This window comes from Toxoplasma gondii, chromosome X, assembly GCF_000006565.2.
Source record: "Toxoplasma gondii ME49 chromosome X, whole genome shotgun sequence".
Taxonomy (NCBI): Eukaryota; Apicomplexa; class Conoidasida; order Eucoccidiorida; family Sarcocystidae; genus Toxoplasma; species Toxoplasma gondii.
The window spans coordinates 6243801-6271553 of record NC_031478.1 but is presented as its reverse complement, the minus strand read 5'-3'; the positions used below and the strand labels follow the sequence as shown (position 1 = coordinate 6271553).

Here is a 27753-nt window from a genome sequence, read left to right as displayed (position 1 = left end):
ATGCATAGATTGCGTGGTAGCTCGTCACATTCGACAGAAGAAATCGGACAGCAACACCATTTTGGATCAAACTCTCGATCTTGGCATATTTGTGCCCCTTTCAAGTGCGGCTGAAGATTTTGGCGTGGCAGTTGAATCGAGAGGGCAGGGTCACCTCCGTTACGGGTAGCAGATACACCAGCGCAGTGTGCTTCTTTGCGTATGCAATGGACTCATGGACAGCGACACTATCGTTCTAAAGAGCAAACAAAGAGTACAGTAGAATCTCTGTGGGCGTCATTTCTTGTCGTATCGATCGAAAGCCATATCAGTATTCTTTTTCATCTGCCGATTTTCCACTGTTTATGATTGAGATTTATTCGCATTCTGTGGGGTGATTGGCTTCCGGTAGACAGAGCTTTCGGTCCGTGAGTGATTTTTCTTTTTGTCCAACCCAGGGCTCCTCCCTTTCAGTAGCCTAGTTTTTCGTGCCGTTTTGTTAATGCAAAGCTGCATTCTCTGAGTTCCAGTTACGCAAAGACGTGTGTGTTTTCGAAACCTCCTCTGAAATTACCCTTGGAGCTGCTCTCATGAGTCATTCAGTCGCCAATTGTCCTGATTTCGCCAGTTTGGCTAGGTCGCGAATTCCTAATGCGGCTCCGAGAAATCGTGTTGAGGACTGTTCTACACGAAATCGTACCGAGCGGTGCAGTTTTTTTTCAGGTATGCATGCGGCGAAGATCACGATGGGAAGGAGAGACGACGTGCTGTAATAGTTATTGACCCAAGATGGGGCTGCATGCGATCGCCCCAACGAAATTCTTCCTTTGCGTACCCGCGATGAATGGGCTAGGACCTTTCTTTGCGCTCCGCGAGGGGAACGTCCGGGTAGGGGGAACAGTACCACTTACGAAGGGATCCTCAGGAAGTTCTTGCCGTGTACTCCCATGGCCAAGAACGCGGGGAAGAGCGGCCAACCGCGTGTTCCAGCGACCGGTGTCTAACTGTCAGTGTTTCTCTCGAACTGCGCGCGCCCACCATCTTTCCGGTTCTTCGGTCGTTTTAGCTAATGCTAATCCTGCGTCATGCGCTCCAGGGTCGTCCTTCCGATGTTTTGTGTCCGGTCACCGGTCAGAAGACCGCCCGCGCGACCCCGAGCGACGGTGTACAGACATCCAGTGGGCGATTCCTCTTTACTACGTTTCAACGATTGCCGACGCAAGAGTTGCAGTCGATTGGATTCTTTCGTGCTGCAAGGAATCTTTTGCTGGCGCAGCTGGTTGTTTTTCGGCTCCTCCGCAGCTGAGACGTCTTGCCATGCTTCCGGAGACTAACGCCACTAGGTCTTTTCTGCATCGAGGTCGTGATTCGAAAGGCTTTGGTGACTCGGCTGCCGTATCCGCTGTGTTTGGAACTCCCGGACAGGACTACGTCGATGTTCTCGGCGAAGCTGCAGATCTTTCCGGACCAGCGGGTTTGTTTGGTTCTTCGACTCGCTCGCGGCTCTTACGGTCTTCGATAGGTGTGCACCTTCCCCTTCTGCCCGAGTCAACCCCTTTTGCCTCTACGCCGCATGCACTGCGTCATCCGTCCCAATGCCCATCCTCGCCACCCACTCCTGGTCTGTTGCGCGACGACAGCTCTCTGAATTCTGCAGAAGGTGGATGTCGAAAGGGAACACGCAAGGAAGACAAACGGGACAGTTATTCCGAAGAAACCCAGCGTCTTCTTCACCACGGAGGCCGTACCGAGTTGTTGCGCTCACTGTACGTGTCGACGTCGACGGCTGTCATTCTCTTCAGCTTCTGTTCTTCGCATTCCTTCTCTTCTCCAGAGGACTCTTCTGCACGCCGCTCCATCTCCTCTATGTTTTTCTCCCCCTCTTCTTCTACTCCTAGAGTGTCCGGTTCTTCCATGCGTCAGCATCGGGAGCTGGTCCGCTTTGTGTGCTCGTCTCTGTTGGCGAATCGCGATGTCGCCAAGGTTTTCCACGGAGCGCACAGCCTCCTATCTACTATTTACTGGCAATACGGGGTCTCTGCCTCGACGGTTGTCGATAGCCAGGTTGGCCTTGCTTTGCTCTTGGACCGTCTGAACCTGGAGAGCAATTTCGTGTCCCTCTTCAAAGCTCTTCGCATCCATTTCGGCCAAGATGTCGCTGGCTGGGACCGTCTTGTGCGGGAGGAGAAATGTGAGCAGAGCGCAGGAAAAGAGGAAGGAGCTTACACATCTAGCAGAATGTCTCAAAAACACCTGAGTCCTACGGAGTGTTTACTGCGATCAGACCTCTGTTAATTCTTGCACGAAAGCGTGCCTGTCTTTTCATCGACTACCGCAGTGCGAGTTTCTCATCCCCAGATGTATCTGCGTCCTTCTCGTGTCTCCACAGATTCCTCCCGTTCCGCTTCATATTCGTCTGCTTCGCCGGACGGCAGCCCGGACACAAGCCTTGAATCGAATTGGTTCGCGGATGCCGGCGAGAGGGACAGAATCCTCCAAAACGAAGGAGGGGGTTTGCACGAGGCGTTGCTAGCTGCACATACTCTACCTTTTGCTGCCCACGTTTGTTCCTTACTTGGAGACGACGACGGCGCCTTTGTTCAGGCGCAGATGGAGAGTGTTCTTTCCGCGTACTTGCGGTTGAATCCGGACTTGTCCACACCACCTGTACTGTCTTTTTCTCAGCTGGCGATGGGGGACGCCAGCGCGACAGGGAAGGATCGCGGTAAAGAAAGGAGACCAGGTTTGTTTGGTTCTACACCTGGTGCCGCTTCGGCCCTGAACAGAGAAGAGCCCCGTCTTTTGCTTTGCCGAAAGGGCGCGTCTGCTTCCGCGGCTCCGAGTGTGAACCAGACACAAGAAGAAGAAGCAAATGAAAACGACGACGTGGAATGCAAAGGTGTTCGTCTCTTGCCAGTTCCGCCGGGGACTGTGTTGCAAGCAATGCTGATGTACAGAGAGACGGACATGTTGTTTTTCGGTTTAAACCTAGGGCCTCTTGCAGGTGTCGCTGTCGGGAAGAGCGTCAGCCGCTTCCCCGATTTGAAACCAGGCGACGTGGCGAATTGCTGCGTTCTTGGGTAAGATGACACAAAACGCCATCGAGAAAAAAAAACGGGACTCACGGAGAAACGAGAGGCAATTGTGCCTTGGTTGGCGAAAACGGACAATCAGCACTAGATTTTTCTCTTTTGCTGTCGTTCTACCTTTCTTACCATAGTTCGCCGAACACTAGAAAAGCAGAGTGGACAGCACACCGAGCGCAAAGGGGAGAAGCTTTCTGTTGTGAGAGAATTGTGCAGACGCAGTGATACAGGTTGTTTTTTGTACACTGCTGAGATGCCTACAGCAACCCAATGTCGGAAAAGGTGGAATATGTCGGTAATCGACACAGAATCCGTTGTCTCCCTCGAAATTCGCCATGGCTTTCCGTCGCGGCTGGGCGGACTTTTGGGTCGTCTGTGCAAATTTAGAAATGTTTATGCAATTCGTTCATGTGCTCGCTCCCCCCGTACGTAGGATTAAGCCAGACAGGTTCACGAGTCCCCCGAGCTGTGTTAGGCTAGTAGCATTGACATACATTCATTAGAAAGTGTGCCACTGTTCCGGCTCACCCTTCTACTTCGGTCGCGTGGGTGCGACGTTAAGCCGCAAAGTTGCCGTCTATAATGTTCAACCGAAGATACTAGACGCGACGCCGAACGTGGAATTCATGGGACCAGGGGTACGGCACACCTCCAAGGGGCCACTGTTTGACCAGTTCTTGCCAAGGGTAAGTAGCACTGAGCTGACTTGATCGGTGGTGTATGCTGGACGTAGAAAAGTCGGAAAAAGATTTGCCGGAAGAATCCAACACACTTAACTCGTGCGAATCAGTTATTCGTGTCGTGTGATTCTGGCGGCTTTCGCCTGTACAGGAGAAGCCCATGCGGAAAGTTTCTTCTTCTGGACCGCGTCGGCGGCCGCAGTCTTGTTTTCGATTTGAAGACCAAACGAATGCTACCGTTGCCTTCTCTCGAGAGTGCGGAGGCGACATCATCGTCCAGCGCTTCACCTGGTAGAAGGAGCAAAAGCGGCTGGAGTCAATCTGGTTCCTTCCTGATTGATGACACGCCAGTGGCAATATCACCCGGCGCAAACGACGAACCGTACAAGCTGGTACGTTTGCACCGCAGTGTGCATATTTGCCGATACTGCTATGCCGATGTATATGCTGCTTTACAAGCATTCTTTCATCCGCAGATGGGTCGGGGCGACTGTTGAACACACTCGGTCATCTATTTAAAAGCGTCCATGTGGTGAAGCTCCGCACAGCAGAGTACCCACGATCATTTTTGTTTGGAAATGTACATAGTGTCTATAGAACGCTGCGACACTTTTGGTGTTGGTGGTTTCTTTTCAGACGTCGAATGCTTCGCTGGTGGATATGAAGGCGCGGTTCACTGTTGGACTGGATGAGAGACTTGGGAAGAGGTTCAGTGACAACGGCGGGCGGCCCAAGCCTTACATTGGCCAGAAAATCTATAAGCTCGGCAAACGCGGTGCAGTGAAGATTCGAAAGAAGTTGCCGCGCAACCTGTTTGACGATGACGGGAGAAATAAATGAAGCGCTTTGCTGAAAGTAGTGTAACCTGTATCTCAAACGATTCACAGTCTCTGCATCTTGTATACGCGCGGTATGGAGCACGTTTTGTTTTTTTCGTTACTGCACAGTTGGGTGCGTAGAGTTACGGGCACGAATCCACTCGTACCTTGCACTTGGGTTCTCCATTTGTTGAGCTTGACCCAACATGATTCGCAGGGAGTAGTTTTGTAAATATGCTGCCCGGGGAAACCTCAATGTGCAAACGTAGCGAACGCCGCTCTTGAGGTTTGTTTCTTCTGCCTTCGTCTCACATTGGGGACCGGGTTTTAAACGTAAAGCGATGCCACGGAGTTTGAATTTTGTCCATTCGTTTCCGCTAGTGCCCACTTTCGGGGAACCCCCATTTGTATGTCTTTACTGTCTGATCAGTGAACCTGGTTTATGTCGTCTTTGTGAAAACTCGATCTTGTCGAAGTCCAAAGCGATATCCTGCAGTTCCACAGGAGCTCAGTGCCTCGTCCTTTGACGTGAAACGACAACACTTATGGAGTTGTCCTTATTTACAGCTATCATCCACACTACCTTCTGTTGTCCAATTCCCTCTTGATTTCTTCCCGAGAAAAAACAACAAAGGGGAGAGAACAGGAAAAACGTCTACCAGGCTAAGCCACTCGCACCCTCCCGCAATCTTCCCCCAAGCATCAAGGCTCAGGTACCAGCTACGGCCACTCTTCAACAATTGCAGAATTTGGCTTCCAGAGGAGCGCAGAAGGGATGGAATTCCCAATTAAGCACTTGACTGAGGTTGCACTGTTTTTGACACAACGTTGGCTGGTTACCTTCGCACTGTTTTAAGAAAAAGAAACGCAGAGGAAACGTAAAGAGAACAGAAACTTGAGTGCGCACCAGGCTTTGTCACGCTCTTAAGAGAGATAAAATATCGTTATGAAAATTTCGAATGCAGTGAGAAAAAAATTCCGTCGCCGGGACTTGAACCCGGGTCGCGCGGGTGAGAGCCGCGTATCCTAACCACCTAGACTACGACGGATGGTCATGAGCTGACACCTGGTAACTGAAAAACATCGAAACAAACCGTTTTAGAAAACGAAGATTCTGACACAGTGTTGTGGTACAGATAATGCAGGAAGTCATCAGAGAAGCAGGAAATGGAATTTTTCGTACGAGTCTTCCAGCGGTATAGAGACCGTGTAGATATAGATCCCTGAAGGCTGCGCAGTAAGCATGAACACAGAAAGGAACGCCACAACTCTGACTCCGGTTGGATCAGTATGATAAAAAGGAACCATCAGTCTGACGCTAAGTGGTAAGCGTTTAAGTAAAGAGGAGCAGTTGAGTTCACAGAGCGTAGTACAATGACCACAGGGGTGTGTTATTATACCCACATATGCCAGAAAACTGTTGCGGCGTCAGGCTATATACAATTGAACGCCGCCTGTCCCATTCGACTTTTTGTGCATCAGTGCCACTTACGAGGACTTCCGGGGAAACCCATTCAACAGCGAGAGACCACGAGTGGCGAGATGGCTCCTTTTTGACTTCAGCCACACCCCCTGAACCTGCGCCTTCTCGAGCCTTTCGGAGCTTCGATTTGAGCACAGAAGAAAACAGCTGTATCTACTACATCATCAGTATGAGACGACGAGAAGTATTACTCGCTCCTCCTGTTTCCGTCTGGAGTTTTGTGCACAATCCACAACTGACAGAATTAGAAGTCCACGCTCTCGCTGCGTGCGTGTGTCCCGCAACAAGAGGGTGTGTGTGTCTGTACTTGTGTGTACGCATTCGGAATCTTTTTCTTGGATGCTACATTTTTCCAAACGTGGAGTCACGATGGCTACGTTGCCCACTGCAGAAGGTAGTGAGGGTGCTGGTGGAAAACTGGTATGGGAGATGCAACCGCTCTTTCGTGTTGGTTGAAAGAAAAGACGAACCCAGTCGGTCCATTAGGAACAGTGAGTGCATTGTTTTCAGTGAAACGGCGAGAAAACCGGACAAAGTTGTTTCTTCACAGGATGCCCGTCTCCCCGGCTCGCCCCTCGCTGGTTCTCTTTGTTCCCGCTTCGACTAAGTTGCTCTTGTTTCTCCCTCTTTGTTGCGAATGAAAGCAGAAAGGCACCCAAGAAGCACAGATCGGCGAGGGAAAGTGGAAAAACCGACGAAAAACGATACAGGACAGACAGGTGCGACTGACAATCCAGATGCCGGAGACATAACAAATACAGAAAGCCGGATAAAGAGTTTACTTCTTGCCGCTGTTCGTCACATTGAACTTGAAGAAAATGATATCGCCGTCTTCGACAACGTAATCCTTCCTGAGAGAAAAAACGCACCAAAGAAAAACAACCACTTCCACCATGAATTTAACTTATTTTCACCGTAGACTCCAGCAGATACAAATGCATATATATATATATATATATATATATATGCACGTTGGATCATCCACCCGGGTATACATATATATAAATTGCATATATGTATATATGAAGTATGTCAAGATTTCAAGTAAAAACACAGGCCTCAGAGCACGCATTTGCCTGGGCTTTGGTACACTCGAGAAGGCGGAGAACGGTGGAACAAGACAAGACTTTCTCGTTTGTTATAGTCTGCAAGTGAAGACAGAATCCTCCTGCGGGGTTTGCCGTTTGTTCTATCCGCTTTCTTACCCTTTTTGAAGGTACTTTCCTGCCGCCTTCACGGCATTTTCGCTTCCAGCTGCCACCAGGTCCTCATATTTGTACACTTCCGCACAGATGAATCCTCGCTCGAAATCTGTGTGGATGACTCCGGCAGCCTGGGGGGCTTTCGTGCCTGAAACTCAGACCAAAACTGCCAGCGAAACGAGTTCTGACATGCTGTCTCTCTCCTCTCAACACGCCACGACGACGCTCAAAATCAACACTATACACACAAAGAGAGAACAAGTTCCTAATCTACACAGTGCATGTAACGACATGAACCAGGATACGAAACTCTACAAACAACTATATATACGTACAAATACACGTGCACATACGCACATGGATATATACCCACAAATATATATATATATATATATATATATATATGCGAATACTTGAATGGGGCGATACGTGCGTCTGCAAGAGGAGGATGATGCACCGATCGACAACGAGATACGGTCACGTGGAGGTACCAAAACTCCCGTGACTCGAGACGGCGATATGTCCCATTATGGGGCTGGAAACCGGATACACAGAAGCCCCCAAACGGGCAGCCAGCTACTAAAAAAAGTGCATGTCCGAATGCTCCACTCAGCAAGAGAGACGCCACAACGTTTTCCTTTGAGGGCATCTGTCCACTGAATCCGGCTTTCTCAGCAAGACAGAGCCTTTAAAACTCGAAGATCTCCGACGCAAACGCCTGGGAAAGCGTGGATGTGCGTATCGACCGGTCTACCAACCGAGGTGATCGACTGCCAGCGCATGTTGGAGCGTCGAGACGCATACGTGTGCGTACCTTGGCGGATCGTCCAGCATTTGACTTCGTCTTCTCCACAAGTGAAAAAGTGAATGAGATGGAGAGCGTGGTATCCCGTGGTGACGATTTTGTCCAGCTGGCTGCGAGAGGCACCTACGTCCTTGATGTATTTTTCTCTCGCTGCGTCGTCAGGCAGCTCAGCGAGTTTGCTCTCGAACTGAGCAGAGTAGGGAATGATCGGTCCCGACACATTCGCCTCTACCCAGCCGTGGATCTTCGCGAGCCACTTGTTCTTCTGACGGATGAAATCTTTTTCACTCATGTTCACCAAGTAAACCACCTGCTTCGCCGTCAGGAACTGGTACTCGTTCAACACCTCGACCTCCGACGCCTTCCAGTCCACTGAAGAAGAGATGCGGAGAAAAACGCATCCAAAACAAAAACATATGCAGTGCTCCAGTGACACAAGGAGGCGAGCGAAATCCAGAAATACCTAGTAGATGCATGCAAGAAATGACTCTCCAGAGCACATTCTACGGACGTTGTATATATATATATATATATATATATATAGACAATCCAGCTCGATGCATCAAAATAGATGAAGAAGGAGGATAAAAGAAACAAAGAAGCAAATGCCACATTCCACAATCACTACATATATATATATATATATATATATTTATAGAGGCGTCCCGATAGGTATGGTACGTGACGGAGGAACGAAAATGTACCTTGGGACACCCATCTTTTGTTGTTGAGGTGCTCGAGGACGACTTTGAGGACATCCAGGTGGACCTTTTTTTGTTTATCTTTGGGGACCTGGCCCTTGCCGACAAGTCGATCCAGCTCCTCGATCAGCTTCTCACACCTCTCTACATCTTTCATCCTCAGTTCGTCGCTAATGGTCTCGAGATCCTTAACGGGATTGACTTCGCCTTCGCTGTGGACGATGTCCGCCTCCTCGAAAGCGCGAACCTAGCGAAGAAGACGAACCGCACACGACCATCCGAAAACGATGAAGACAACCGACACAGCAGAAGACCCAGCAGTGCCTCGCAAGACCAAGCAGGAGCGAGAGAAGAAGCGGAAGAAACACGAAGCTTGGCCAAGTGAGAAGCAGCAGTAGACGAGGAAGACGGAGAAAAAGGAGAGAAACGAGAAGACAGAGAAGATAGGAGGCAGAGTACAAAGAAGACAAAGAAGGAGACAAAAACGCCCGTGACACCGAGGACACAGAAAACGGAGAATCAGAAGACAACACGCGCCCATGAACCTCGGGTGTCTCTGTGTAGCGCAGAAACACACGTGGAAACCTACCTAGACGCTGCCGTGTATGGAGAGCCTTTTTTTCCTTTTCACCGGAAGAACAAGGTTTGATTCCGAACTCACCACATGGTAGATGCCGTCGACAGCTTGAATGTGAGAGAGAAAGGCGTTGCCGAGACCCTCGCCTTTATGGGCGCCTGGAACCAGCCCGGCGATGTCGAAGATCGCCAGTGTCGCAGAGACTTCGCTTTTCGGATGAAAGTGCGTGCAGAGCCACTTGAAACGATCATCCGGAACTGAAAAGACAAAGCAGGGGGAAGGCGAATGAAGAAGAAAAGCGGCTGACGGAAAACGGGAGAGGAAGTGGAAGGGGGACAGGATAACTGGAGAGAAAAAGGATCCGATACAGAAAGTTGTGGAGGAGAGACAGACAGGGGTGGCAGAGAGCAGTGAAGAAGAGAGTGCAGGAGAGAAGGAGAAGCTACTGGAGACGACTGTGTTTTTGAAGAAGGTACAGTGACAGCGAGAGGAGAGTTTCGACATGCACAGTATCGCTCTGCAAGTTATCCTGTAGGTTTGAAGGGTGTCTCTCCTTGAAGGAAACGGTCGGTCTCCGTTTTCTCGCGTTTCGCTCTGCTCCGCGAGATGCAAATTGCGTTTTTGCCGCCCACCGTTCATTCTCGCTTCGTGCGGGTCGATCGTGCAGAAAGGGTAATTCTCCGCGGGCACCGCCTGCTTGCAAAGAAGATTGAAAGTTGTGCTTTTCCCGACATTTGGCAAGCCAACGAGACCCATCTTCAACGTGTTCTTCGGTCTGAGGAAACAAACGGAAAAACGAGAAATCCAGGCTCCTCTCCGGCGACACGAGAAAGTGGAATCTTCAATTGCAATACTAAAACGACGCTCCCACACTACACTGCAGAAGGTATTTACACACCTAGATATATTCATATATATATATATATATATATATATATACGTAGTAGAAATGGATATGTGCAGGTACACAGCTCAGCATGTACGGATCGAGACGTACACGCATGCAGACATACGCATTCGATTATTTACAGAAGTGTAGGCTAGGCAGCAATGCAGGAGTGTATTGGCGAGAAAGGAGAGAATCATATCGAAGGAGAGAGGAGAAAAGAATAACAGTGTAGGAACAATGGTAGAGACCGCGTAACTTTCGCCGCAGAAATCCTGAGAGCCTTTCTGGCCACATAGGAGACACAGTGCTTGTACAGTTGCCACAGCAACATCACGAGAGAAAAGAGACTTCCTCTTCCTCGAATACGTACTTCATGCACACCGGCAGGAACACAACCACACTCGACACAACAGATACACATTCAACGGGATGTGCATAAAGCGTTGTCTATACATACATGTACATAGATTTAGATTTGCTTGGATATCCCTATAAACAGCGTGTACCGTGCATCTCCGCAGGTGTATATACACTGGGAGAGTTACGCATGCGGACAGATGCGGAACGACGTACCTCCCGAGAAGGATTTTCTCCTCGGCTTGTTCCTTTTTTTTAGGTGCCATCTTAACGAAGGAGAGAGTTGAAAGGTTTTACAGTGTTGAAAGAGACTCCAGAAAACAAAGGCGAGAGGCAGAGAGCGGTTTCAGAGGCGCCCAGAAAAAGAAGAAGATCTCAGAGCAGAGACACGCAGAAGGAAGCAACGCGAAGAGAAGAGTCGCGGAAGTGGGGTGCGACGGGAAAAGCTGAGGAGAGAGGCAGAGAGACAAGAAGAAAGATGTCGCACGCTGGGGAGAAGCGAAACGTTTTTATGCTTTTTATGCTCTTTTTCTGGCTCTCTCGCTGCTGCCTTGGGTCCATAATAAGTCGAGGACGAAGAGCGGCCACGCGCTTTTCTCTGTCTTGACCAGAGAATCCCGGTTTTACACCTCGGTTGCGTAGTGCATGCAGGCAACCGGGGTCCCCGTCGGTCTTCTTGAAAGCATCGAACTCTGCGCCTTGCTCGTGCAAGAGTCGCAGAAAAGAGGAAAGGGAGAGGAAAGCGGCCCACATAAGAGAGACACTTCGCAGTGAAAGGAACGCTCAAGAAAAATGGAAGAAAAGCGAGGAAGAGGCGATTTTTCCGGCTCTCTGTACACGACGCAACCCCAACCGAGAGGAAGCGTGTTGTGGACGGTGTGGCGCATGAGACAGTGCAGAAAAGAGGAGAAACAGACAGAAAGCAACGTGGTTGTCCTCCCCTGTTCTGTATGTTTGCAAACGCAGTCTGTAGCAGTTTTACACTTTCACTTTCTATCTCTTTTCTTCGCCCTGGCTCTCACATGCACAGCTCCAACAGACGAAAGATGACGAAGAAAGCAATTTCCCTGCTCTTGGGGATAGCACCGTGAAAACCGTGAAACTACCTACATGCTTGTACAAACACACACAACCACACACAGACTCATACTAGTATAGACACACAGCGGAAGAACCGAAAAACAAATGCACCCACGAAATATCGAATATATATATATATATATATATATATGATATATGTAGTGTGATGAGACCGGACGGAGAGGAAGAGAGAGAATGCCGAAAATTTTTTGTGAAGTGAACGATTGAGAGCACGCGCCCACAGGATTCGTAATGTGAAGCCTTTAAGAGATTTGAGGACGGCGACTCGCCAGCGACACAAATCTGACAGCTATCTTCTTTCTGTGAATGCGAGTTCCTTGTTCTGTGTGAAGCAAAGCAGGAGAATGGGCGGGCGGTAGAGTTGCTCTGCGTTCGCTTCTTTGATCTTTCTGTCTTCGAATCGACGAAGGTCCTTCACTTCCACAGACAGTCTGCGTTTGCTTACGGTTTGGGCTTTCCGCACTCGCCACTACCGAAAGCTCTCTTCAACTACAATTTGCTCCCTTCACTTTGTCAAAAAAAAACTGTCTCTAATCGCGAGTTTTGAAACCTTCCCAGGACGTGTTATATCCCTTTTGGAATCCCACACGTAACAGAGGTCCTCTACAGTCATGTATCGTTATATATATATATATATATACATATATATATATATATATATATAACTAGCATATGCATAAATAATAAAATTTACATGAATGCGTAAAGGCATCTACGTATGTAGCCTCGGGTACGAAATGAAGAAAAAGAAGAAGATGTAGAGGCTAGACACTCTGTCCAAGTGCTTTGTCTGATTTCTGCCGCCTGCTCAAATCCATGAACAGTCCATGCCAGCATATTGGCATGCATATAAAAATAAATATTAGGTATATATTTACCTATTTACATGCATTTAAAAGAGAGGCTTTGGGTGGGGGGGAGAACGCGTTGCACAAAAGACACCCTCTGCAGCAGTGCTGCAAAGCCGTGACACGCTTGTGCATTTCGTTTGGCAAATCTTCTTCACTTAAGCTTCCGGATGTCGAAACTCAACGATCTCGTAGTCTCAACTTGCCTCTAACAAACTGCGCTTTACATCTGCAAATAAATCGATCCATCCAGACGTATCTAAGCTCTATCTCTCTCTGCAAGTATATGTATATATATGCGTGCATATATATATATATATATATATATATGGATATCTCTGTCCGATAGCTCAGAGGGACGCGTAACGAGTTTAAACTATGCGCATGAAGTTGCAACTATTTAATTAAATGCGTGCATGCGTCAATAGGTGCGTTTAACAGGTGCTTCATGGCGTATGCATGTGTGAGAAAACGTCAGAGACGGGCACAGACAGAAGACACCCGAGAAGGCAAGCAGGCAAGGACGATCGAAAACACCAGAACCAAGAAATTTTCCTTTAAGAAAAGCGAGATTACAAAAGAGACATTGAAGACTCTGGACGCAGCGGCAGCAAAGGCTGACGGTTGACGCGACTGGCTTTTTCATGCCATCAAAGAGGTGCTCAATCAATCTCTGCAGAACTGCATCTCCAGACGCATGCACGTCTCCACGTGTCTCTACATCACGTTTCTGGACTGCCAAGCCACGAGTTGCTTCAGCGAACGTTTCAGAGAAATACAGTTGGCTGCTGCCTAGTTTGCTTAATGCATTTCAAGGCAGCGGCGCGCCTCCTCTTAGTCTCTCTCCCCTCTTCTATTCACAGATTTATTTCTCCGACTCCAGCCTCCTCTTTGAAGCGTCTTTCTTCTCACATAACGAAAAGGATTTTTCTCCCTCTTCTTGTTGTCTCGTGACTCACGCTCGCCTACTCCCTTTGTCGTCCTCGAAGCTCGTTAAGATTCCTCTTCTTCTTTCTGTTTCCAGTCTTCACCTCCGTTCTGTTCTTTCTCTTCCTGGTTGTTCTTTCTTTCTTCCTCTTTCTCCTCACTTCCCACCCGGACCCTTCGTCTCTTTCGTCTCTCCCTTTCCTCCCTCCCCGTCGCGCCTAGCTACCTCTTCTTCCTCTTTCTCTTCCTCTTTTTCTTCCTGTTTCTGTTCGTTTTTCTCTTCCTTCTCTTCTTCGTCATCTGAGTAGCCCCCCATCAAGTCCTGAAGACCGCCAGTGGGGAATGGAGCTTCAGATGTCTCTTCTGGAGGCCCAGAGACGGAAGCGTCGTCTTGGCGTGACCCCGTAGCTGGTGCATGCAATTCACTCTCTGCCTCTCCATTTCGCCGAACTCTCTTCACTGTCGAAGGAAAACCGGACATTCCAGGAGACTGCAAACACGCCCCGGAATACGAATATACTTACGCATGTGCATATATACGCATATATTCGTATGCACACATGTATAGATAAATGCACATACGCATATTTGTGTACATACAGATATATACACAAATATGCGTACGAATGCATGTGTCTATACATACATACATATATATATATATATATATATACATGCGTATATGCATAAATAAACTATGGATTAATTTTCAGAGACTGGAAGAAAGAAGGAAGGAAATCTCTAGAAGAACACAGGAAAGTTGTCGTGCCCCTTTGAACTCCCGACTCGTTTACCTTCACATTTCCAGCACTCACCCCTACACAGTTCTCTCTCTTTCCGTCAGTGGATCCAAGCTGTTCCGGGTATGCATTGTAGGTGTCCTGGGGTCTTTATTCGCACAGCGTGGAATCCTAGTGTACGCGAAAAGGTAAGGAGACGAACACAGGACTAGGCAAGGATACAGCACACTGAATACGTGAAGCGGGTGAACGCACGACTTCTTACCTCTGTGAGTGCAGCGTTTGAGCGCTTCTGCGCCGGTGTCACCAGTTTTCGCTTGGAAGTGAGATCGAAGATGCGCGCTCCCATGCTGGAACATGGTGCATGTCCTTGTGGCGTGGCTGAGTGAATCTTTACGGCGAGACTCGCGGCTGTCTCGGGGGTCAGCTCTCCCCTCCGTGCGTGCAGACCCCCCACAGGGGATGCAGCGAGAGGCGACACGAAGGAGCGCGCTTCTGTCTGTGCCTGTCTCCGCTGCTCCTCCATCTCCTTCCTGGCCTTCAAAAACTCGTTCTGCATGTCTTTCTCTTCTTGCTGGCGCTGCTTCTGACGGCGTCTGTCCTGTGCAGCCAAGGCTTCGTAGTATTCAAACTCTTCCTCGGTCACCTGCCGGGATCCACACACACCATCACCCGTGTTGAAGAAAGCCATGGAAATAGGGAAGCAACGGAGAGAACGAACGCGCAAGAGCACAGTGGAGGGACACAGGGACATGGGGAAGGAGAACAGAGGTAGAGGTGATGCGTCTACCGAAAGGAAGCACCCTGTAACTCAAAGCTGAGGGAGAGGTCACCACTGTGAAGATCGTGTTCTCCACACTTTTACAAAAGAAGACACGAACATCTTGCACAGAGGAACGCACTGCAAAGTGGATATGAATTGGAATCGGATCAGCGGAGGAGACAAGACAACCAGAAGAAGCGGCTCTTCCAGGAGAGACAGGGATGCGATGAAAGAATATACATTTTTTGAGTGTGAAATCGAGTTTTGAAAAAAAAACGAATTCGCTGGCGGTAAGTGAACGCGATATGTAGGGCATTTGCGTCTAAATGTCTACGAACCAAGCGACTCTTAAAGTCTCCAAATACGAAATCCAAGTCTGTTTCTAACGAGGAACGACAAGACAGATACCCCCCCCCCCCGTACGCGGCAGGTGCGAATGTCTGCTCGTGATAGTCGCACTCCATGTTTCTCGCCTAGAACATAAACGCTGTGGAGAAGTCGCAGCGGCGCAGGCTGACTGAAAACCTCTTGCTAGAGAACTGTGTCCAACAGCGTGTCGACACAAAACGAGCAACAGAGCGCTTACCGCAGCGGGGACATCAGGATTGTATCCTTCCTTCTTCTCTGCGATGCTGGCGTCATCGTATTTGACCTCTGCAAAACTACACAGAAGAAAAAAAAGACACAAACGTTGAAGGTTCGTCCTCTGCCTAGACGCACAAATCCCCTTTCGCCCGCTGTTGAAGCGTGCGTCACGTCAAGACTTAAGCAGAAACACATCAACTCTTACACCTCCGTAGGTACACACGAGTTTCCTGGAAACATGTATACATACTTGTGTATGCACGAATGCATCAGGCATCAGCATACTCATATGTATATATATATATATATATATATATATGTATATGCGTACAAACATATACGTGAACTTGTGTATTCCAGCGTATACGTGTGCATACGTCTACCTGTGGATCTACCAATGCACCTATATATGCATGGGGAGACAGACATGCAAGACAGCGCCTCGGGATGGGGAGACGCGCGGCAAGGACAGGCAGTCTTATGGATGAGTATGTGAGTGAGCCACCAAGTGACAGAGAAAAAAGAACGCGAGGCAAAGGACTGAGGGGCTCGCTTTTCTTGGAGTTCCACTGTCGCGCTTGTGAAGCAGGGCGACTGGACCCTGTGGCCAGTGGAGAGGACGAGAGAATAAGCAAGAACAAGCGAGAGCGGAAAGAGTCCAGAGAGACGCCGAGAGAAATTCTGCAGCACGACGCTCGACGCTTGCTGCGGTTTTCGCCCACAAACCTGAGGAAATGGTTTTCTGCATGCACCCAAGCAGACACAAGTCTACACAGACACTGAAAGGGAATCAACGAAAGATCTCCTCCTGCTGTGCTCCACTTTCCACTACTTCTCCTTCGTGCATAAAATCACAAGAGACTGAGTAGGACTTTAATGCATTTGACATGATGGTCGGGAGAAGCACAACTGAACTCGGATCCAGTGAACAGCGCCTTCCAGAGACAAACCGGACGTCGAACTCTTGGCGGGAAGACGTCTGATTAAACAAGCATTCGAGCGCTAGGTTCTCTCTCTCTCCACGGAAGCAGCTTGGCAGTAGAGGCTTGACTGTATTTTTTCACCGCAAGAGAAGGCGGCATTTCTCTATCTCGTCCTCTGCGTCGCTGCGGACTCTGATAACGCGTGCCTGTGCAGAATCGAGTCAGCTGGAGTTTCTGCTGGACAGTAAAGACCACGAAAGGATGGCTGCCTCCAGAGAACCCTCTGAAGAAAAGGGTGTAAAAAGTGCCGGGACACGGTTGCCTGTTTGCGGCGCTTACGGCGCTGGAACTCGGGGAGATTTTTCAAGCGCTCTTCGAGAGCGATCTCTTCCTTAGTTCGAGTTACAATTTCTTTTTCCTTCACCCCCTCCGAGGTGATTTCTTGCTGGTAGACGCTGCTCTTGACAAAGTTCATCGTGTGTCGAGGAAACCAGCAACTCAAGCGGTCAATCATCAACAGACTCTGTGGAGTCCAGGCTCCACAAACGCGAAGTAGTTGGCAGAGGGTGCGCTGGGTCCGCAGAAGGAGTCAGATGATGCGTGTCACTGCTCAGAGAAATTCCGAAAAGAAAACGCCGGCCGGCGACGCGTGGATATACTTTTCTTCTGTCGGGAGGCGGGCAAAGAACAACAACGGATCGAAGACACGACACGGTTGTATGCAGCAGGGTCGCGCAGACAGACGGGTTTCTGATGCAGCAAAACCTTTCTGGACTGTTGGGGACGATGTACGAAGCGCAGAACAGCAAGTTGCTGGCAGTTCTACCTCTCTGCTTCCGGACGAGGCGCGTGATTTTCTCTGGACGTCCACCGGTGAGACAGAAGCTCGAGAAACCAGGACAGTCTCAAAACAAGCAGCGAACGGCACGAAGGGTCAGTCAAGCGCTTCGCTGTGAAGAAATGTAGAGTGGAAAGGTCCTCAAGTCGACGAGAGAGTTTCAAATTCACTCTACTGGATGCATGCTGCCAAGAAGTTGTCGCATGCATGTGCGGCGGCCGAGTCTTGCAACCGCGGCCGTTTCGCGTAGCCATTCTTGTGAGAGGCGCTTTCTCTAGTTCGGATGTGTTTGCATTGTCCCACGACGTTCTGTGCATCTGTTCTTCTTGGCACACCCGCTTGCTCAGCGAAGAATATTTTCCACAAAGGTCGTGTGCTGCCTTCTTTTACCTAGGAACGTCTCCGTGTCACTCCGACGCTTGCATACACGACACGCACGCCTGCTGGACTTCTCACATGGACATTTCCGCGTTTTTGGCTCTCCTGTAAATCGGTTTAGTGTGATTTATGGTCGTGCCGTGGTGATTCAAACGGCACGTGTGCATATGTCCGCTAGCAACCCCGACACTGCTCGGTGCACCGCTTCGGACGTGTGGCTCACGAAACTGTGATCGGTTCGCTCTTTTTTCATCACAAAGCGTTTCTGGCCTCGAAGGATACGTCCAACCTGCAGTCTGCCAGCTCCAGGTCTTCCACAACCACTGTACAGCGACAGCGTAACAGGGAATCAGATGGCAGGGTCGGCAGCATGAACCGATGCAGCTTGGTTGCTGCCGCCACTCGCCTCACGATTGCTGCCAATTTTCGTCAGCTGGCGGGAAAGAGAGCTTTTTTTGGAGGGGCAGCGAAGCAGCCAGACAACTTCGGGCCTCTCACTGGAAGGATCGCGCGTTTGTCTTCGGCGTCTTCCGACGGAAGGTCGGCAAACATAGGGCGTTTGCACCTCGAATCGCACCCGCCTTCTTGGCCACGAGGGACGCTGCCGCCCGACCCCTTTGAATTGCTTGGCTTGGCAAAAAAAGATCCAACCGTGCAGGAGCTGCGACAGGCTTATGCTAAACTTGTGAAGCAACTTCATCCGGACCTAGCTGTTTCTCCACCAAAACTGACAATCGATGATGCACGGTGGGCATACGACGCAGCAATAGCTGCCCTGGAAACGCCGCAAGCGTGGCGGCGACAGGAATGTTGGAGGAAAGGCGATTCCTTCAAAGAACAGCCGAACCACAGAGACAGCGAACAACCAACGATGCCCGACAAACGCGAGAGCTACCGGGCAACACGTTTGCAACGGTGGCGACTGCGACAGAGTGAAGCAGCAGCGTTCTGGAACGAGCGCCATAGAGATGAAAACAGTGAAGGTGTAACGGATGGCCGCGGGCCAGAAGAAAAGACACTTTTTTGTGGGCTCTTCCAGCGTCGATTAAGGGAAGAAGACAGATCGTTTTCGAAACAAGGGTGCGACAGTCTTGGATCCTCAAGTGTGGTGGAACAGCGGGCTGCAGCAAGACGGAAACAGGGGCTATCGACTCAACCGCCGCAAGCAAAGCAATGGAACACCAACGATTTCGCCCGTATACAGCACCAAGAATTAGAAGAACTGGGGCTGTCGACTAGAGTTGTCGAGGAGTTAGGTCTGGTAAGACACAAGCAGACAGACGACACGCCCGTCTCGAACCTAAATGAAACAAAGCCCGCAGCGTCGGCGTCCCGTGGTTCCTCACTATTTAGAACCGGGGATCATCTTTGCAAGAACGAGAAACGGGGGGGACAAGACCGAATTTCCAACGCCAGTGGCAACCAGGTCTTTTTTCCTGCAGTTGCAGGTGCTGTAGTGTTAGCGGTTTCCTGTTTCTCCTTGTTCGCTGCAACTCCAACTTAACTTCGGTAGCCAAAGGTGCGTACACTTTTGGCAGAAACACGTATGAGCGTTTGAAACAACCGACGTGGTCGCTTTGACGCGTTAGAAAATCGACCAACACAAATGAAGAGGTGGTGCGAGAAGTCTGGCACAAATGCAAATGAGAGTCAGACCAAGGGAAGCCGGTTGAACATGAGAACTAGGCACTCTTAATGTTACTGAAGCACCTGTTACCTCCGGGCAGCTGAGCGAATGCGTCTTAACTAGTTACATACGGGCACATGTCAATCTCACACTGTGGGTGCAGCTAGTCACCACTCTTGCGGGCATCCGCCATATGCCTAGCGTAACCGTGTCGTCCGTGGTACACGGAAAAATCCCCGAACCGGAAATGAATACGGTTGCAGCGTGATGCCGTTTCGCTGGTACCACAGCTTCTACCCCGTGCCCAACAAGTGCCTGAAACCTCACACGCGTACATCCACTGCCTAAACAATATGCCTACGACCGCTCACACCGTTCTGGCTAACAAATACATAGTGACTGTCTACGAACTATGCACGCTCCATCGCGTGAAATGTCAGGCGATGTTACGGAAAAAGAAGTGTTCCACCGAATGGTCCGGTCCACACCATCGGCAACACGAATCAAAATCAGGGCTACAAACCCGCGGAGAACTTGTCCGAATGCGTTGCCAGCCGAGCGGCTAAAGAAACCACTTAAGATTCCTATTAGTTGTACGCCCTGTGAGCGATGTTGATGTCCCACTTAACGCGCCATAATGACTCGTGACACTCACGTCACACTTCACATGCATCAGCTTCACGTGCGGCGACCATGAATCGCATAACTTCATGAGCGGGATACACGAGAGTTGACAGTCCAGGTCACACGTTGAGGTAATGGGAGGCTGCGCTTGGACACAAAAACAAGAGAGAAGCACGCAGGCATGAACTACCGTGCAGCGCAACGACAAAAGGGAATGTGAGGTGCCTCCGCCCAACACAACTAAGCGGGATGCTCGCAGCAGACGCCACGCGTGTAACCCCACTCTAAAGGGAAAAAAAGTATTACCGGATGCTTGCCGTGGCGACCCTCGATGTAAACCGGAACACATAACCATCGGAGCTGCCGAAGCCATTTGCGCTTGCGTGAGCCCGTTACTCTTTCCCGGAACTCAAGAAAACAGGAAGCGGAATTCCAAAATTCGGACACCACTAATAGTCGCGCTTCTCATGCGGCCCTCCGTTCTGTATCAAATAACGACACTTGTGTACCTGCACAGGCGCCAAGATTCACCGTTGAAGCGCCCGTACACAAGCGACGTGCCAACGGGGTGCAGGTATGAGGAGCAAGAAAACTCAAGAGGATGTCAAACTTCAGTCAGACAGGCCTTCAAGGCACCCTGTCATCCGTCTCCAAAAAACCTCAACAACTCGGTCTCGTCCAGCCCCGCACCAACCTCACTGCGGTGCGCAACTGGTAAGGCATGCAAGTCCATCCACCCGTTTCAATGCCGGCAGAAAAAGAAAAAAAGCCGGGCGCACAAAAGCGCGTTAGCAAACAGCACCAGACGCTGTCCCGGCCCAGTGCAGAGCATACACGGATAGAACACAACAGGAGCTCCCGATTGAGTCTAAGCTTTTGTCGTGCAGTTTACTGACACGAAAAAAAACTGAAATGGGCGCGACGACAGACAAAATGTCGCTCAATTAAACCACCTCCGTCCCCTTGGTTAGGTCATCGCTAACACCGCGACCGCCATTCATCGCAGCGGCGTCGGTGAGTCCCATACCCTTTTCAGCAGATGCGGCTGCACCCTCGCCCCTGGTGAGTGGCACAGAGGGGCTCGAATTCAATTCCATACGAAACGCACTGGGGCTTCCCAAAGCGCGGCTCTTCCCCTTGAAGTACGGCGACTCCTCAATTGACAGACCTTTCGTCTCTTTAACGAAGATGAACGTGACAACGAAAATGATTGCGAGTGCCACGGTGCAGATTCCCACAAAAACACTGAACCCCTGTTTCAGCAGGAAGTCAGAAGGCAGCACAATCGCGACAGTGGCCACCCAGTTAAGCGCAGACGCCAGACTGGCTGCTCCCTGCTTGATCTCTGGCGGAAAGATCTCGTGGATGTAGATCCAGAGCACGGGGCCGTAGCCGACAGCGAAACCGACGATGAAGACATACACACACGCGACAGTCACCCACTGCACAGCGGTGTTGCTCTGATCAACAAGGTTGGCGACGAATGCAATGCCCATCGCAACAAACATCACTGCCTCAGAAAAAAGCAGGAGGGTTCGACGGCCGAGGCGGTCCACCAACGGGATAGTGATGACAGTAAGGAACACATTGAGGGCGGTGAAACCCACGGTCAGACCGGTGACGGCATCTTGCGGCAGCTTCAGCGACGAATACAGGTTGTTGCTATTCGCCACGAGCACATTGATGCCAGTGAACTGCTGCATGATGGAAAGTAGGCACGCTAGCAGAATCACCGATCGGTACGTCGGGTGCACAATCGCTTTCCAAACAGTGAGCTGCTGGGCACGTTGGATTTTCTGCTGATAGCGACTGGTGACAATGCGCTGAATCTCGACGTCGACATTGTCGCGGCCGTAGATCTCACGCAGCAGAGCGGTCGCCTTCGCTCTCTGCTTCTTCTCGACCATGTACTGCGGGGTCTCAAACGGGAAGACAAACCACAGAAGCCAGATTGCCAGCAAACTCACGACCGCAGGCAAACCCAACATGACTCGCCACCACGCTTGCTGGAAGGTGCTCACTTCGTACACCTCGTCTCCTGCCGGTGCGTTGCCGAAAGCCAGACCGAGCAGGGTGCCGAAGAAGATTCCGAGCGTGATGAACAGCTGATGAAAGGTGCCAAAATAGCCACGGCGGTCATCTGGAGTCACCTCTGACAGGTACATCGGAACGCAAACCGTGAACATGCCGACGGCCACACCGACGACAAGACGCGCAATCAAAAGTGTGGGGAAACCCTCAGCAGCCGCTGACAGGATGCAACCCAGCGTGCAGACACAATGGGTGAAAATGAGAGATGCGCGTCGTCCAAAATCGGTCAATCTGCCACCGAGAAGACATCCTACGCAAGCGCCGAGGAAAACTGCAGTGTTAATCAGGGAGCCGTATACGAGACCAGTGTCGCAGTCGGAGTAATGGCCTCCGTTTTCATCTTTGCACCATCCGAAGTCGAGGATAATGAACGCCTTCGAGGTGTTCAACGCAGACAGGTTGAAGCCGAACTGAAAAGATCCAAGAACCGCCACCATGACCAACTGGGCAGCTGTTCCCATGCAGGAACACGCCTTAGAGGCGTAAGATTCGGGTGGGATATCCCAGAGAGATTCAGCCTCTCTCTTAAGGCTTTTCTCACGCATCTCCTCCGTCGCCATGATGAACGCGTCCTTCGAAACAAGTCGGGGTCTCGAAGACGGGTATACTGCTGGAAACAACAGGAAAAACAATGCACGTCTCTCGGAAAGAACGATCCACTTCCTCTCGGACGGCTGATCCCCTTGTATGCACACACCCGCAAACAAACTCGATTGCCCTTGCCCCAAAACGTTTGCGTGCCAAGGCACCTGGTGCAGCACCCAGACCCGGGTTGCGTTATCCTTTCAGAGTTCCAACGGGGAACAACACCCTGAATCCACAATCTACCGGTGATGTTTTCTGACGCTGCGTCCTGGACAGATAACGTGGCGTCATAGCTCGTCCACGAAAAATCAAACCCAGTTAGCCCGACCACCAGTTGAAGAATAAACACCGGCAAAACGCGGTGGTGCGCTTACAGAACAACTACAGCCCGACACGACCTAGTGGAAAACGAATCGGGAAGCAAATTGGGAAGTGGGAAACCGCTAATTGAACTTGATACTGCCACAGAGAAAAACAGGGGCGCCATAGGTGGGAAAAAGTGGCACGCGCGTCCGAGTACGTTGTAGTAGTTCGGGAAATGGATGCGGCCACCCGGAAGAAACACCCCCACGAAACTCTGTAGAACAGTATGTGACCGCCAGCTCGTGGCCCGACATTCATTCGACGTTTGCTTACCTAATTTGCACCTTCTCTTGCCTGCAGGCAATGCAGACCTCCAGGTAAATTTTTGGGTCGTTGAAAAAAAAAGCCTGTTACAGAAAGATTCCGGGGAAAATCAGAAGTGATGGGACGGTGAACTCGAACCAGGGCTGCGGGGTCCGCCCCACCACTGATTGCCCGGGGCGACGCATTCCGGTGGTCCTGCGGTTCACTGGATGCTGGACGATTATGTTCCCCGCCACCCCCGTCCTAAAAGGATTTTAAAGCTGAAGCCCCACAACTCGCCTTACGTTCCCTACCTCACCCTTTCTTGCACTTCGGTTTGTCTTCGAGGTCTTGAGGGCTCCCAGAAAGCGATGCGTCTTCCGATTGGTGCTAAATGCAAGCAGACCGCTGACAGCACGAAAATGCTCGTGCGGCGCACCAACAGTTCGAGCGCGGAAAGGTCCATCCAAGACGCTGTCGTTCCTGGATAATACCCTTGTGGAGTCATGGCAACTGCACTAATTACAGCGCTTCCGTGAACTGTACACTTTCTTATGCTTGCCTTGCCTTTTCAGGCACATACTCTTTGCTGGTCGCATAGATTCTGTCTTCGTACTGTTATGTTAGGAACCTGTAGCTACGGGATGGGAGAGGACTTACACAGCCGGAGGTGTACCGAGTCCTTGTTCGATGTGGCGGTCGCTAACATTCCGCTGCACACAGTTGAGCGAAAACCACTGGTACTGCTGTGCACTTTTGTTGATGGAAATACATCGGTGACGGGACACAAGTTTGGGTTGAACTAGTAGAGATTCCCAGAAAGCCCCCTTTGGAGTGGCGCTGCGGCTGTTCAGCGAAACCGGAAGCTGCATGCGGATTGGACCATACGCGTGCAGCAGTTGGGAGGCGGCACGTGAGACAGACTCGAGCAAATCACCGATCAAAAACACAATTTATCTGGTAGAAGCTAGACTCTTCACTGCAGAGTCGAATTCACGGCCATTCAGTGCGACAGGAACTCCACAGCTTCAGTGTTCACTGTGTCCAGGATTCGGGGTGGACGGTGTGCGCCACCCCGTGTCCGTGAGTTACCTTATCCCTTGGCCTTTTTCTATCTGCTTGTCACTGATTGTAGAACTGGTGAAGGGACTACGAAGCCATGGCTTGTTAACACAAATTATACAGCGTGACCGTTGGGTGCAGTGGCACCTTGCGCACACCTGCGTGGACACGCGCTGACTTCTATTGGAAATGACAGGAAAGGCGTTGTCCCAGTCCTAATGGCATCTTTCAGTGTGTCTGTAACCCGTAGTAGCAGGGCGTGGCTGCATCCGGTTACTGAGACGGTGTCTCAGATGCACTGCAGGACATACCTGCACGGCACAGCGGGCCGGCAATTGTCAAGATGCCGTTGTGCTCGTGGTATTTTCTCCTGTGCAACACGGCCGGGCATCTTTCTGAGGCAGGCACGCCCACATCATCAACGTAAAAGTGTTCGTCTGGCGATCCGTGGTGTTTCGTCATCGAGAGACTGGTATTCCACCAGGCATGAATCCGCTGCTTCCTTGGTTCATAACCTGAGGTGGGAGAAATTCCAGAGAGGGAGAAACCCGACCGCCACTTTCGGCCCGGAGCATGGAATGAGAAGTGCGCATCCGCTCCCTTCAACGGGGGGAATTGCGTTAGTCTGCTCAGACTTACCAAACAGGCAGCTCACCGGGCGCAGCAGAGCGGAATTCTCACGATGCTTAGCTACCCGTCGTGGTGTCCGCGGAAGCAAAGTGCCTTTCTCGAGTAGATGTGATCATTCACATTCCGCGTCTTGCTTCGCTTCATCGTTCGCACCCGCGAATGGACGAAAAGGTGAAGCATCGTCCTCTGAAGGTGTGTTTCGACAGGAACACACGTCTGATGAACGAGTAATGGCAGGACTCGAAAGAGTTTCAGGAATCCACAGACACGCTTGTGAAAGATGTTCTCAAGACGCGAGAGAAAATGTGGAGTTGCTAGACACAAGGCGTAAACAAGTTCTCAACAACCTTCCCGCCTATGTTCGTCTGGTGGAGTCTGGCCCGATCCAGGTGGTAATTTACCCGATTGTTCATGGGAATGCTGAAACGGTATCACATGTTCCAAGAACGGGTGACTGTGGGACAAGCACAGAGGCCTCGCAGCTCATTCGGGTTTTGCATCCAGACTTCGTGTTTTTTGGTGCGGATCCTTCGGCAAGGAAGGGTGGAGAGTCCAGTTACAGTCAGGCTCTTGGGTGGCCGTCTTCTTTCGGCATTCTGCCACGCGTGTTCGGAGGTATGGCAGACAGTGAAAGAGATCTCTAGTTGTCAAATGGACGGGTGGCTTCCCTTGACATGTTCTGTGTAGAGGTTTTTCGGGAACAACTTGACCCCAGCTGTTGCCGCAGCCAAGAAGGAGAAGTTTGATCCCTGTTCTCCTAAATTAAAGGATGTAAAGAGGTAGAACACCTCCTTGTTGTACCACGTGCTAGAGCAAATTACAATGCGTTTTGTGATGGTGTTGCTCTACAGTTGTGAATGTAACAGAACAACACAGTAACAGAGCGAGTATACTTTTGTTCACCTATCGACTGAGGCACTAACGGAGTGCAGTAGTATACTCTGCGATAGTTGAAACACCAGCAAATGATGAATCACAAGGAAACTGAAGTGGGTTCTGTTCGAAAATGTATGCGTCTTCTTTTGCAGGCTTCCTTCCTTTTTCGGATATTCAAGAACCGCTGGCGGCTGCGGACCATGTTCATGCGAGCGTCGGGTTTCTGGATCGCCCGAAGGCAGCGACAACGAATCGTTTACATCAGCAATTGCTACAGAATAGCAGATACTCTCGAGCGTACTTAGACTATGCATCGGCATGCAGAACACTAAAGAAGAACAGCAGGGTGCAATATCTTGGTGGTGAGCAGATGCTGAAGGAATCGTCCGCGCTGTCTCATCAGCTCATGTTCAGCTTTCCTGAAGGCTACGAGACTCTGGTCGTTGAACGAGTGCGGTATATGGCTGGACGGCTGGCAGAATGCCTCAGTTCTGCATCCATGGAAGGCCAGATCTCACTGGCACCTATTCAAGATCCTGACGACAACAGCAAGGACACGCAAGAAGTGGCAAGACACCGAGTTGTCAGTGTGGTTGTTTGCGACAGCGTCCTCGCAGAACGGATGGCGAATGCTGTGAAGAGGATCGTGGGTGACCCTGCGTTTATCAGGAATCATTTCACAAAAAATGCTACTTCTCGTAGCCCATCCAACGGTAACCATGCGTTACGATTTACCTCGTATCTGGAGCCTCCGGCTGTTTCTACATACAAAAACCCGTACGAGGGGCTGGCTGTAGCACCCGTATCACAGCTGCCGTTATTGTTTTTCCAGATTTTCGTGCTTCCATCGTTGCTTGCTTGGCTTCTCATGTGGCAAGTTCAGCTACTGGTGGGAAGGGGTTTTAGCTCACACCCGCTTGGCGACTTACCCATTCTTCAAAAGACAGAAGCTGTTGAACTCGACCTTGGCGGGGAGAAGCCTGTTGTTGAATTAGGTCGAGGGCGCCGCCGATTTGTTAGTGGTGTGAATGCTCAAGAAGAATCACTGGCGGGCAGTGACATCGCCTGTGGCAGTAGCAGCCCACGGAGTACACATACTCTGTGGCCTGGGTGGAAGCGTTTTGTGCCTTCCAATATTTTGTCATTGTTCTCATCTGGTCCTCTAGGGAGATACACCGACCGCCGCTAGTAACTCCTCATTTGCGCTGACGGTGTAAGGGAATCGTTTTCCTGTCTGCACATATGGAACGACTGTTTTCGGAAACCGACATGGAGACACCTACAATGGTTCCCTATGTAGCACTCAGAGAGAAAGAAGGACGTTGCTGTGTAACGCGGTTCCATCTCTCGATGAACAGCGGACATAACAGGAAAGAATGCTCTAGAATCTAAACACGTGAACTGTCGGGGTTGGAGCACATTTCGATGTTTCCTAGTTTTGGACGAGAAGTCAGATCGATGTCACCCACTTTTCTAGAAGACTACCGGATACTCTTGAGGCGCTGCACTACCAATAGACGGTTGCGAAGGAACTACAATATTGATATCTGTGCAGAATTCGGTAGTGGTCTTGGTTGGACAGTGTACTGTCCATTAAGTAGTAGCTTAAGGGCTTTAAATCATGAGGCTGGTTTTGTACGGATGATACGGTAACTCCTTTGTACCAACATATATTGGTGGCTCGAAAGTGGGCAGCTCACAAATTTTGAGTTTAAATCATCGGATTGTATCAGCACCTCCATGATGGCTGCCCAGCCGCCATTAAGAACAAAAGGTTCAAAGCTAGACCATGAACGCACGGATTCGGTGCACTGAGCAAGGAGCCTTGTCGAATTGCTTTTGTACTTCACTCTAATCCTGTTGGGAGGTGACGGCAGGGGATATACAAGTGCGGAGATGGACGTATGAAGAGTGGCAAAGAGCTGACTAACCTGTACAAACAAATCCTTTTACTGCTGTTGTGATCTGACTT

The 27753-nt window shown here is 50.3% G+C and overlaps 6 protein-coding genes and 1 non-coding gene across 7 annotated transcripts; 3 read left to right on the top strand and 4 right to left on the bottom strand.

Moving 5' to 3' along the window:
• The first annotated feature begins 255 nt into the window (after window positions 1–255).
• On the top strand, window positions 256–5069 carry TGME49_214370 (hypothetical protein). The gene is made up of 4 exons (XM_002370728.2): window positions 256–2170; window positions 2369–3059; window positions 3897–4137; window positions 4382–5069. Exons 1-4 carry the CDS (start codon window positions 769–771, stop codon window positions 4583–4585), a joined length of 2538 nt encoding a protein of 845 aa, XP_002370769.2. The 5' UTR covers window positions 256–768; the 3' UTR covers window positions 4586–5069.
• Window positions 5070–5539: 470 nt separating this feature from the next.
• On the bottom strand, window positions 5540–5612 carry TGME49_214360. The gene has a single exon. It is a non-coding gene; the product is annotated as a tRNA-Glu (tRNA).
• An 864-nt stretch (window positions 5613–6476) lies between these two features.
• TGME49_214350 (GTP-binding protein, putative) lies at window positions 6477–11115 on the bottom strand. Its single transcript, XM_002370727.2, has 7 exons — window positions 10794–11115; window positions 9964–10106; window positions 9416–9588; window positions 8758–9001; window positions 8063–8425; window positions 7252–7396; window positions 6477–6897 (listed from the first exon to the last, which is right to left on the bottom strand). Exons 1-7 carry the CDS (start codon window positions 10841–10843, stop codon window positions 6825–6827), a joined length of 1191 nt encoding a protein of 396 aa, XP_002370768.1. The 5' UTR covers window positions 10844–11115; the 3' UTR covers window positions 6477–6824.
• A 1804-nt stretch (window positions 11116–12919) lies between these two features.
• On the bottom strand, window positions 12920–17433 carry TGME49_214340 (hypothetical protein). Its single transcript, XM_018779643.1, has 5 exons — window positions 16804–17433; window positions 16268–16283; window positions 15543–15618; window positions 14459–14839; window positions 12920–13943 (listed from the first exon to the last, which is right to left on the bottom strand). Exons 1-5 carry the CDS (start codon window positions 16976–16978, stop codon window positions 13611–13613), a joined length of 981 nt encoding a protein of 326 aa, XP_018635740.1. The 5' UTR covers window positions 16979–17433; the 3' UTR covers window positions 12920–13610.
• Window positions 17434–17554: 121 nt separating this feature from the next.
• TGME49_214330 (DnaJ domain-containing protein) lies at window positions 17555–19243 on the top strand. The gene has a single exon (XM_002370725.2). The coding sequence runs from the start codon at window positions 18051–18053 to the stop codon at window positions 19182–19184; it is 1134 nt and encodes a 377-aa protein (XP_002370766.1). The 5' UTR covers window positions 17555–18050; the 3' UTR covers window positions 19185–19243.
• GT1 (facilitative glucose transporter GT1) lies at window positions 17568–23353 on the bottom strand. The gene is made up of 2 exons (XM_002370724.2): window positions 23244–23353; window positions 17568–22632 (listed from the first exon to the last, which is right to left on the bottom strand). Exon 2 carries the CDS (start codon window positions 22580–22582, stop codon window positions 20876–20878), a length of 1707 nt encoding a protein of 568 aa, XP_002370765.1. The 5' UTR covers window positions 22583–22632; window positions 23244–23353; the 3' UTR covers window positions 17568–20875.
• A 178-nt stretch (window positions 23354–23531) lies between these two features.
• Window positions 23532–27313, top strand: TGME49_214310 (hypothetical protein). Its single transcript, XM_002370723.2, has 2 exons — window positions 23532–25520; window positions 25934–27313. Exons 1-2 carry the CDS (start codon window positions 24494–24496, stop codon window positions 26968–26970), a joined length of 2064 nt encoding a protein of 687 aa, XP_002370764.1. The 5' UTR covers window positions 23532–24493; the 3' UTR covers window positions 26971–27313.
• The last annotated feature ends 440 nt before the right edge of the window (window positions 27314–27753 follow it).